The sequence below is a fragment of the Micromesistius poutassou genome, assembly GCF_964030765.1.
Source record: "Micromesistius poutassou genome assembly, chromosome: 5".
NCBI lineage: Eukaryota > Metazoa > Chordata > Actinopteri > Gadiformes > Gadidae > Micromesistius > Micromesistius poutassou.
Genome location: NC_140275.1, coordinates 5,999,113 through 6,011,157, shown reverse-complemented (window position 1 = coordinate 6,011,157; position 12,045 = coordinate 5,999,113). Strand labels below are relative to the sequence as shown.

Here is a 12,045-nt window from a genome sequence, read left to right as displayed (position 1 = left end):
AAAGATCAATGGAAAAGACTCACTGTTTAAGTGTTTTCTAATTCAGGCAAGATTCTTTAAACTGACAGAATAAACTATTTAGCTTGCTCTACAATCCTGAAATGTGCAAAACAAGACCAATAAATCCATAGCACAGTCAAATCCAGATCAATAATTTTTATTAATACATTGCAAGCGATTCAAAATTATAGTTTTAATAAGCTCAAATTATGCAAATACAAATGCAAAACATATACATACTTATTCATTAAAAAAAGTTCATCATTTCCAGAGGCACACGTTTTGCTGAAATGAAAAGCAATCTCACCGCATCATAAACGCAGCATGGATCATTTGGAAATCAGCTTTGTTTTCACTGCATAAATGTATAACTCCTTGTTTAGATTAATGAAGGCTACATTAAACTAGCCATATCAAACACCTTATATATATGCATCTATCTATCTATATATATACACACACATTTATATTGATCAAGGGAAAAAAGTGCTGCTTTATAAAAGGAAGGATCTAAAAAGTCTGAGCTCCTAGAAATGAGCCAAGTGGTACACCAGGCATCTCTTCAGACATGGTGGATCCGTTAAAGCCGCTCCCGTCCACCATGTTGGCTCCACACTCTTGTGCCATGCAGGCGGTTGCTCGGAAACCAAAATCATGATCACGTTGCCATCATCACATTATGACGACGGACATTTGCAGTGGGTTCAATAACCAATCATTTACAGAGCGGATAAGTTGGTGACGTCTTTTAAATACTGGCGACTTCCACAGGGATTCCTGCTTCAGGGCCAGCTCCCCTCACACCCGGGGGCGTTCTGAGGCTGTTATTGGCAACGCTTGCAGGCTGAGCTGACTGCTTTACTGCATTAAGCAAGTGAATCCTGACTGTGAGAACAAGTCCCGATTAGATGGATATTTGTACAGTATGTATTGAAAGGATGTCTGTACACAATCCCCTGATCACAAGCCTGCCCTGGGCCCGGAGCTCGCCCCGACACTCTACACTCTACACATGCAGCCGTGAAGTCAAGAGGATCTAGAGGTGCACAGCCTAGAAGGGTTACCCACAGCCAATTAGAATATAACGAATATCAAATTAATATATTAATAATATATGACTATGTATACTACCAATATCCAATTATTGGGAGGGAAGCAGTTCAAAGGTCTAGGACCGGAGGGGAATGAGTAGCAGTACTATTTATGTTGACCGTGTTTAAAGAGGGAAACGTTTGATATGACTGACATTTCTTCAAGTTTCAGAGGAAATCAAGCTTATAAATAATGCATCTGTTCACTTTCGATGGACTAGAAGTACACAAGTAAAATTGCTTAGCCATGGCGAAGATAATGGCTAGGCCGGGCTAGGCTTTAAGCTAAACCCAAACCAGGTCAGACTAAACCAGGGCCGAGTACTGGGACCAGGCCAGACTAAACCAGGGCCGAGTACTGAGACTAGTCTAGAGCAGGGCTTAGTACTGAGACTAGTCTAGACTAGAACAGGGCTTAGTACTGAGACTAGTCTAGACTAGAGCAGGGCTTAGCACCGAGTGGCCAGCAGTCACTAGAATCTGGAATGTCTTCCAGGTTTGTTGGCATTTTAAAAGATCCTCATCCAGAGATGGCACAGTAATTACACTTCCCAGTCGCCTGGCTGACAGACACACCTGGGCTAAAACAATGTCAGTAACTTTCATTCACTTACAACTTTCAAAGTGCTTCATTTTCCCTACCCAACATGGCAGGTAATGGAAAGAAGCAATTATACATCTGCTCTGTATGCGTCGGGAAAAAAAAAGCTTGAAGTATTAAAACAAAAGGAATTTGTGGACAAATTACTTTTAAAAAGTATGCCTCACTGTGGCTTGCTGGACTGACGAGATTCATCTCTCACGCACACACTCACACGCACCCTTACACTCACACTCACCCCTGTGGCGGTTGCCAAAGTAACGGACGATTCCAGAATAGCTGATAACGTACTTAACATCTCTCCATGGCGATATAATGAAAGACATTGTTCCAGATGAACACACACACATGGGAAGGACATTGGTGAGAGCTGTGGTCCCTGAGGAGAGAGTTCCCGTCTGCCATGCCTGCTCTGGCCCCTTCCCCCCCTCCCCCAGAGGCACAGCTGGGGTACAACCTCTAGGAACACCTGGGTGATGTCCGGGAAAAGACTCGCGGTCCAAAGGATTCTAAAAAAATAATACCTGGAGGCAAAGTGTCCCGGTCCTCTTCTGGGCATCGGCCAGACCAAAGCAGCTGAATGAGCCGGCCCTTTCCCCCCTCTAGCGGGGCCTTCCTGCCAGCGCTGTGGGTATGTGTGTGTGTGTGTGTGTGTGCATGCGTACATCCATGCTCGTATGCTCTTGTGTCGGACAAGTCACTCACAACCGCTTTGCACGCGAAAGAAAAATAAGTCTTTAGAGAGTTCTGGTTAACACAAGTTTACTGAGGCAGGGTTACGTGAAGGGGAGGGGGGGGGGGGGGGCGGGGGGGGGGCGATGGAGAGAGACGAGGAGAAAAGGGGGCGGGGCTGTGCTCACGGCCGTGACAGGTGGGGTGGCGTGACGGGCGGGGTGTGTCACATGCTGCTGTCCTGCAGGAGGGGCTCGTGGTCCTCCGTGTCGCTGGTGGGCGTGGCCAGGGGGTTGGCGCTCTGGGCGGCGGAGGCGTTGCCCGCCTTGTCGTCGGGCGACCGGTGGTGGTCGGGGATGAAGACGGCGACGCCCAGGGCCAGGATCACGGCGCACGCTCCGAACAGGAAGGGGGGGCCTGGGATCACCGACTGCGAAAATGAGAGCGCATTAAGAACACATTGATCAAATCCTCATTACAGGATGGGCTGAACCACCTGGGTTATCTGGAATAACATTCGTGTGTGTGTGTGTGTGTGTGTGTGTGTGTGTGTGTGTGTGTGTGTGTGTGTGTGTGTGTGTGTGTGTGTGTGTGTGTGTGTGTGTGTGTGTGTGTGTGTGTGTGTGTGTGTGTGTGTGTGTGTGTGTGTGTGTGAGAGAGAGAGTGTGAGTGTACCTGAGAGTGGCTCTCTGGCGTGACCGGCGTGATTTCGTCGAGCTCCACGTTGAACATGAAGAAGATGACGCCGTAGAGTGCCGGACCCAGGCCGTTACACAGGCCCCGGATCCCCGTCACCATGCCCTGCACCACTCCTACGCACGCACACGCACGCACACGCACAATAATGTCGCGCTACAGTGATTCTGCAACATATTGTTAGACGATCCTATAACGATACATCGCGATAAATGTCTAACGATCAATACACAATGACTGTGAAAAGGTTAAGTGCTGGATTTCGATCTTTATTTATTATTTTTATTATTCATGGTCCAAAGTTTTCAGTTCCTCGTCTTTGGTTCGTTCACTTCAGTTCAAGTGTCCTTTATTCATGTGTTGAGCGCCACCTCCAGGAGCAGGGAAATCTGTTTAGAGCGCCTTACTTTATTAATTGAAATATCAATATTTGGGGCGATATTTCCTGTATAACTCTTCAGGAATAAAGCATAAAAATGCAAAATAAATTCTTACAAAAAAATATATATTTGGCGGCAGTGTATTGATTCTCGTATCGTATCGCAGTATATATATATATATATATATATATATATATATAGCCGTATGGATATTTTGTCCCACCCCTAATACAGTATATACAGTATGCACATACAGAGGGGCGGGCGGACTCACCTTGCTGGTCAGGCAAGGCACTGTGAGAGACCAGAGCCGAGACTGCTGGGAAGGTGATGGAGGAAAGTGCTGCTATGGTGCCGGCCGCCCACATCATCCTGAACAACACACACAAGAGTTCACACACACATCAGGAGCACCTCTTCATCGTACTGTTTATAGAAGGGTTTCACGGCCGTCTTGGTGCTTTTTCAGCATTATAATAAGAATAATCAGAGGGATCACTTGATCCGTGTTCACACAGGTTTATACTGGCACAGGGACCAGGGCCAGTGATTTATAGAGTTAGCCTGAAAGGTTGGTGCTAACTCTGCCCTGGAGCATGGCCCGCAAGCACCAGACCTAAGTCCTAGTGTGAACACTTTGCTGAGTAAGGAGTTAGCCCTGGGCGGCTAACCATAGTGTGAAAGCCCCTTAGTTATTCCACAGCTACGTGTATTTGGGATGATATTCTGACCTGTGTGGACCTGTGGAACACACACACTACACGGGACTCACCAGGGCTCAGATCCAAAGGCGTACCACAGCAGCTGCAGCACCTGGAAGCTCAGACCCAGGAGAACCGTCTTCTTATAGCCTACCGTCCTCATGAGGACACTGAGCAGCACCGTCTGACACACACACACACACACACACACACACACACACACACACACACACACACACACACACACACACACACACACACACACACACACACACACACACACACACACACACACACACACACATTGTAGGAAATCAATCAGTTATCAATATGCTAGGGATACTATGTGCTCACAACAGCGAGCTTTAGACAGATTTGTTACCTGTGCGATGATGGACAGAATCCCCACCATGGCGATGTAAGCAGCAATGGCTGCTGGGGAGAACTTGATCACCTAGAACATACAAGCATTTATGCTAAATAACTAACCTTATGCCCATCAGTTACACATCCCATCAGATTAAGGACTATCGTGTCCTACTTATGAATAACCAACAGATAAAATGACTGAAATTGTTCCTTTCGTATTCTGACATCAATATCATCCCCCAAAAAATGCAAATAGTGCCGTCGTAGATGACAGTCCATCGTTTTCCTTTACAAGGCTTTGTCATTCTGCATCAGTGAGGTGGAAGTGCATGTTAGTTAGTGTTGTGCAAGCAGAAGGGGATTTGTTTACTTCCTCTGCCTGGCTGTCAAACTAAATTAGTAAAACTACAATAGTTTAAGATGAAAAGAGATGTAGTGAGTAACAACGTAGTGATATGGGTAGATCCTGTTCCAGTCTAAAAAACATAGGATGAAATTGAAATATAGATACAAATTGTCCTCCTCTGTGTTTTTTTCTCTTTTTTTTCTCCAGTGTTAGGCATTTTGCATTTATTTAAATGTTGACAGTGGGCAGGGACTTATTCAAACAGGGTTTACTTTCTGTCGGTGCATCTCTAGTGAGTGAACGAATCACCTCACCCAGTCCTTCAACTTTGAATGGCTAACCTTTATTGATGTGCCTGGGCCTTGTTACCTGTTTTAAGGTGTATTGATGGGCCTGGGCCTTGTTACCTGTTTTAAGTAGAGGAAGAAGCTGGAGTATTGTCCCGCTTCAGGGAGGTATGACAGGAAGACCGTCACGCAGATCAGCAGCACTGTGCTGTCCTTTCCCACGCGGCGCAGAGACTGGACATGGGCAGACACACACACACACACACACTATAAGTCAGATGTGAGTGAGTGAGTGTGTGTAGGGGATGTAGGGGTACCTCTGACCCTAATGTTTGCCCTATGATCCAGGGGTCATAACAGCTCACCTCTTGGGGTGATGTGTGACTAACTTTCTTTGGCCAGAGATCTCTCGAGGTAGTTCAGTCTGTTGAGTTTAACTTGGATAGCCTTAAATGTCCATGTGGCTCTGTTCTATATCACACCATGTCCTTATGCAGATCATTGTTCAACTGGCCTTGTTTTTAATTGAAATTTAACTGCTTTTCATTTAGTTCACACATTTCATTCTGCCTGTTTAAATAAAACACATGAACAGCAATTGTTTTAAACAGTTTGTGTAAAGGTTTAAAAGTTTAAACTAATTACTATAGCCCCAACTAGGAGCAACCAGGACCAGCAGACTCACAGCAAAGGGGTCCGCCTGCTCCCAGGAGATGGGGAAGCCCCAGGAGCTCAGCCTCATCTTGTCCGGCAGCGACTCCGGAACCACAAAGAACACAAAGGCAATGTCGGCCACCGCAATCACCGTGGCGACCAGCACCACCAGACTGTCTCCATACTGGGCGGACAGGTACTCCCCAATGGCCGGACTGGTGACCAGACTGGCAGCAAAGGTAGCGGACACCTAGCGAGGGATTGAACACAGCGGCCGGTGAATTTGGAACATGGCACACTAAAGTACATCGCGTGACACACATCTGATCCTCATCAAGATGAGGATCAGAAGTAAGGGCTGATGTACAGCCGGCTGGTCATTTAGCGCTAAATAAGCCCCCTCTGCATTAATGTTCTTGCTCCCGTGTCCACCGTATTTGCTACATACGACATAATGGGACCTGTTTCATGAAAATTTGCCAGTTTTGACTCTTGATTCATTCTCTCTTGGTACCTCACTCTTCCCCCCACCACCACCCCCCCCCCCCCTCCTCCTCCCCCACCCCCCAGTCATATGGACATCATGTGAGTGCACACACACTCTCCCCAGAGAGTCCCTCCCTTCCTGATGCATTCATTTAGGCCCTGTCCCAATTCTCCCCCTTCCCTTATATTTGATTTTTGCGCGTTCCCGCGAAGGGGTTGGGTGTCCCAATACTTAAAATCATCCCTTGAACGCTAGCCAGCTCGGTACCTGACTTGCAGCTAAGGGCACTCAAAGCAAGTGTTCTTGTTAAGGGGAGAGAAATGGGACTGGGCCTTAGTTTGTGTCTGATGGCCGTTTACATGGATGGCATTGGTATGCTGGTCCAAACTCCATTTTTAGTCTACGACATCTTGGGACCCAAAAGATAATTTGGTGTATCTTCAGTGCTCAAAAAGCTCTGAGCAGTCCGGAGTTGTTGATCCTTTGTCCAAAGTCTTTTCCTATCTCCCCTAGTTCCTAATCCTATTCCCTATAACACTCAAAACGTCCTGGAACCACATGTCTCTCTGCCGTTTGCTGTCTAAACAGAACGAAGGGCTACACAGAACTAGGGACTATATCTAGATCAGAAACCACTGAAGACACTGAGACATCTGTGGCTGCAGGCCATTAAAAGAACAGACCAATGGTTATCATTCATTGTTCCCCCATCTGCTGTGTCCATTTCATTTTAAGAGTATAAGTAAGGGATAATGTACGGGTCATTTATTGTGATACAGGACCCTGAGGCGAAGCGGAGGGGCTTCATCACCACAGAAACAACAAAAACTGTTTTCATTGATTTAAAATGATTATATTGCTCCTGTATGCAATGCACAGTGGCCATAACTAGCACCATCAGATACCCCGTGTTCACCACTACGATTAAACCTCTGTACTGCTACAGACCAGGGAATGAAACACGCCCCCCCCTGAGATTTAACACCTGAATATTAATAAAAAGTACTGTAAATAAATCCATGGGCCCATTTTCAAACTGATTATATGCAAATTAACAGATTGAAAATAGTGCATCAATCGTTACCAGTCCGTAGGCAGTGCTGCGTTCCTGCTCATCGGTGATGTCAGCCACGTAGGCAAATATGACGGAGAAGGTCACAGCGAAAACGCCCGACACAGAGATCAGTGCAAAGTACCACCTGTAAGGGGAGACATCAAACACATTCAACGCTCCCATCAGATCAACACAATCTGGGTGAATGATATGTGGTTCTCTTTAACAAAGTTATCCAAATGGACTTATAATGGTGCTATCCATTTGTATGGTACGCCGGTACGTCCTAGTCGTAAGGTGTAAATCTCCCAGCTTTCTTGCGGCATTTCACAGAGTTAGCTTCATTAGCCTCTTTAGCAAACCAGCTCGAAAACAAACAACACAACTTTACATTGTATTGCACTCACAGCAAGACCGTGCAATGCATATATCGGTGACCGGAATAAAGTACCAATGTAATCAAGTGTGCAAGAGCATTTAAAATCTACATTAAAAGAACCAACATGGCACAAATACAAAGAAACTAAATCTCTTTACGGGCGCAGCCATTTTTGTTGTCGAGTCGTACGGTCTGCCTCACTGAACTCGCTCTACTTTCAGAAAAGCGAGTGGGACTGACCAAAAGGGGGCGTTCCTTTGTGAAATGCCACAAGAAAGCTGGGAGATTTACACCTTATGACTAGGACGTACCGGCATACCATACAAATGGATAGCACCATTAGTGCAGAGACTGCAACAACACCTCTAGTAGGTAGAGGTCAGGATTAAGAACCTTAATTGGTTTCTTTTCAGTCTCCTCAGACGGTGAGTGCTTTGAGTCACGAAAAGTGTCCTTGGGGAGAGGCATGCTTCAGCAAGCGGAGGCAGTGTGAGCCACTGTTCATTAGTGGACCTCCGCTTGCAACAGATCAACAGTTCTGATGCCAATCCAGGTTCAAATTCATGGATCAATCCATCGTGGTTAGGTGACTTTCGCCATAATGTTCTTACTCCTGTGTTCACCATGTGTGCCTCCCATCAAACATGATGGGACCTGGGTCATGACAAATATCCCACTTTTGACGCTTTATTCGTTTTCTCTCCTCCCCCAGCCCCCCCAGTCACATGGGCATCATGTGAGGGCCCACACACTCCACCCAGCGGCTCCCTCCCTTCCTGAGGAGTTAGTGTAGTCTGTGTCTGATGGCCGTGTACATGGATGTACTTGGTATGCTAGACCAAACTCCAGTGTTCTCAGAAAAGCACACCGGAGTTGGTACACAAATTTATAATTTGTTAACAAAACTAAATAACAGCTCTCTTAAAGTTCAACATGACTCATTTCTAAAGGTAGACATTACATTGGTAATTGTGAGTGATGATGCAACCTTAGCCAGCTGTAGCAGCTTGTCAACCAAACAAATGCCAATGATACGTTTATATTATACTAAGGTTGTACAGAAATATTTACATTATCTGGCTTGAACAAAGCATTTTCTTGTTGCATAGTAAATTAAGTGAATGTTCACTACGTACAATCTGTCCCGTTGATGCACAGCCTAACACATGCTATGTGGAAAACAGATGGAAGCGTACACACACACACACACACACACACACACACACACACACACACACACACACACACACACACACACACACACACACACACACACACACACACTCACCATGGGCTGATCCTCATCAAGGGAATGGGGGCACACGTGAAGAAGACGGTCAAGAGGAGGAAGGACTTCCTTCCCCACACGTCTGACATGGCACCAATCAGAGGGGCGGACAGGAACGACAGCAGACCCTGAGGCAACGATGACAGAAGACGTGTTACTGCTGATACATCGCTTATGTGTCTTTTCTGAGGCACTCTGATGTTTGGAGTTCAAGGAATTATCCTTGAAACAGTTCGGAATGTAGGTCCGCACAGGTTTGGCTATTTTTTTTGAGGGAAAGAGGCAAGATGCCTCCTCGCTTCATTTGTTCTTACTACCAACAGGCCTCTGATTGCTTCAATACAGGCTAGCACCGAAAAGTAGACCTTGATGCAAGCTGTTTTATTAGAAATGTACTGCTACCAATTTTGGAGAAGTTGTGGGGGGAAGTGAGACAGTGTTGAGATGGTGATGAATGATACTGGGTAGAGGAGACAGGAAGACAGCGATGAAGTGTGTTGCAAATGTTCAGACGGCAAAGATGTTCTGGGCAGACCTTACCTTCACTCCCTGGATCAGACCGTTCATGAGGAACGTGTGCTGAGGGAAGGTTTCGTGGAGCACCTGAGGGAGAACACATAAGATGCTTAAACCGCAGGCAGGCAATGGATTTATATAGCAGAGAAGTATGGGTTGATAAGTACACCATAACAATCTCATTTTAATTCTTCCCCAATGTGCATCAAAATCATTTTCTCTGTTGAGCATCCCTATTTAAAAACAGAGGAAGAATCAAGTGTATGCTGTGCTTAGTTGACATTTGGTTATTTTTTCCACATGAAAGCCCAATTCATAGTCCAGCCATAACATACAAAGAAATGACACAGCTGGGGGACTAAAAACAAAGAGAAAAATGATTCAAAACATGCAATAGCAGACTACTGTGGACATCTGCCATGGCTGGTCCACACCAAGGCCATTTTTTGGCCTTGGTTCCGTTTGCATACTTGTTTGTCAGACACAGCATGGATAGGCTTGAGACGTTCTCATCTAGATAATTTTTGTTGTGAAAATGCAACACCTTCCTGTATGGACTGTATGGACATCCTGTGCATATGCATCAATAGAGTTAGCATTAAGAGGTGAACCAAAAATGTAGTTACTGGAAACGCGTGAAGGGGAAACGACACGCACGATTATGTAAGATGAACAGCTACTATGAATGACTGTGAAAGGCAAAAGTCTGCAAAGTGTCCCTCCACACTGTGTACAAAACTAAAGAGTTTACTCACCTTCAGCATAGGTGTCGTGAGCAGGCCCCAGGCAAAGAACTCTAGAAAGATGACCACCACTGCATGGCTGACTCTAGCACGCCCTCGGCTATTCTGCAAGGAGCCTCAGTGTCATGATTCCAGCAGAGATAAACATAACATTAAAAATAAAGCTAATATCACGACTTTGATTTGGATAACGTTTTCAAGGCGCTGTGTGTGTGTGTGTGTGTGTGTGTGTGTGTGTGTGTGTGTGTGTATCACATCATCCACTTATCATAATAACACCCTTCTAAAGTAACAGCTTTTGCTGTGGTAGGATAGGAGATGAGCATAACATGACGTGGAATTATAGATACAATAAACACATCCATTCATAACATTCTCCAAAAGAGCACATTCAGCTGATCGGCCATCGCAAGCATTTTAAACATCTAACCCAGCCGTTAGTTGCTTGGAATGTAGGTTGACACAAATTGCAGTACAGGTTTGTCTATATGCAAGGGCCTACGACTCATGTATGAATGTTTACACCCGACATCAGTCTAGGCAATAATGACCAAAGCAATAACACCACGTCAAAGATGTCATAAAGGATTATAGTGAATCTCAAAATAAACTTGTCAACGTGTCATTCTGAATCGATACAATGTTTGTTTGTTTTTTATCGAAGATTAAGCGTAGTTTTGTAGTTTCAAGTTGAGTATGTGTGAGTTATGTTCACTGTCATTCAGCCACCGGCATCTGGGTGTTGATGTTGGCTAACATGCTAGCTGTTTACATCACCCCGACTACGTGTATATCTCTCCAAACCGAGAACAAACGTGCTACTACGTGGCGATGATCAAATTGCACATCCGACAATAGATGTCCGATGTCAATGATCGATGTCATTTCCCTCCTCGCTGCTCACGTACAGTATTAGCATTAGCCCACGGCGCTACAACACGTCCCAGACTTACAGTGCCGCGGACCAACATAGCGTCGCTGGCCTCCGTCGCTGCTTTCTCCGGGTTCATCTCACATCTTGCCGAAACGATGCTCACATGAAGTCCATGAGGTCCGGCTGACTGGGGTGGCTGCGTTTCTTCCAGGGTGTATGCTGTATGGACGTCTTTGCAAAACTATCCCGAACTCTAGATAAGAGTAATAATAACGCGGTGGTCCGTGTATCTCGGAATCATGAGGAGGCTTGGCCTTCGATACTCTGAATTCCTCAGCTCTGGTTTTGCATGTTTAGAAAAAGGCGCTGGTGTTTATTTTGTGGGTTCACTCGCACGGGCGGTGCCTTTTGTTGACGGGTGAATGGTATGAAATCTCAAAACACCGCCCCTCTTAGCCACCTATACTAAACAAAACGAACAGACTTTTTACTTCCTCCCGGTGTGAGCACCGCCCCTTCCTGAACGTAAAGCACCAGCAACTGTTTTCTGATCAGTTTTTGGGACACGGCTCGTTTATTTTTGCCGCTAACCGCCATTAGGGCAGACCCGTCGTCCAACTGATCCTGATCCGATCCTGGACCAGGTGATGTAAACTGCGGTGACGGATTCTGGTGCCATCCACAAGAACACGCCGCCTACTGTGCCACGGTTTATATTGCAATGCAGTGGGTTTTTTCCATCAACGGATACTTGTAAAGCAAATATCTATTGGAGGTATATGCTAACAACACTATTCTTGTGTGCCTGCAAATCCTTTTAACAGCTCAGCGCTCAAACGGCAAGAAAACGGGTCAGAAGAAAATCTCATTATTTCGCAGGAACATATAGCAGCATACCGCGCCGCCC

General features: G+C 45.8%; 1 protein-coding gene across 1 annotated transcript; it reads right to left on the bottom strand.

The window, feature by feature from the left end:
- Window positions 1–141: 141 nt before the first annotated feature.
- Window positions 142–11,459, bottom strand: slc71a2b (solute carrier family 71 member 2b). The gene is made up of 12 exons (XM_084468632.1): window positions 11,218–11,459; window positions 10,277–10,369; window positions 9,546–9,608; window positions 9,006–9,133; window positions 7,369–7,483; window positions 5,829–6,047; window positions 5,264–5,377; window positions 4,524–4,595; window positions 4,213–4,325; window positions 3,715–3,812; window positions 3,040–3,176; window positions 142–2,794 (listed from the first exon to the last, which is right to left on the bottom strand). The coding sequence occupies exons 1-12, from the start codon at window positions 11,272–11,274 to the stop codon at window positions 2,591–2,593; spliced, it is 1,413 nt and encodes a 470-aa protein (XP_084324758.1). The 5' UTR covers window positions 11,275–11,459; the 3' UTR covers window positions 142–2,590.
- Window positions 11,460–12,045: the final 586 nt, after the last annotated feature.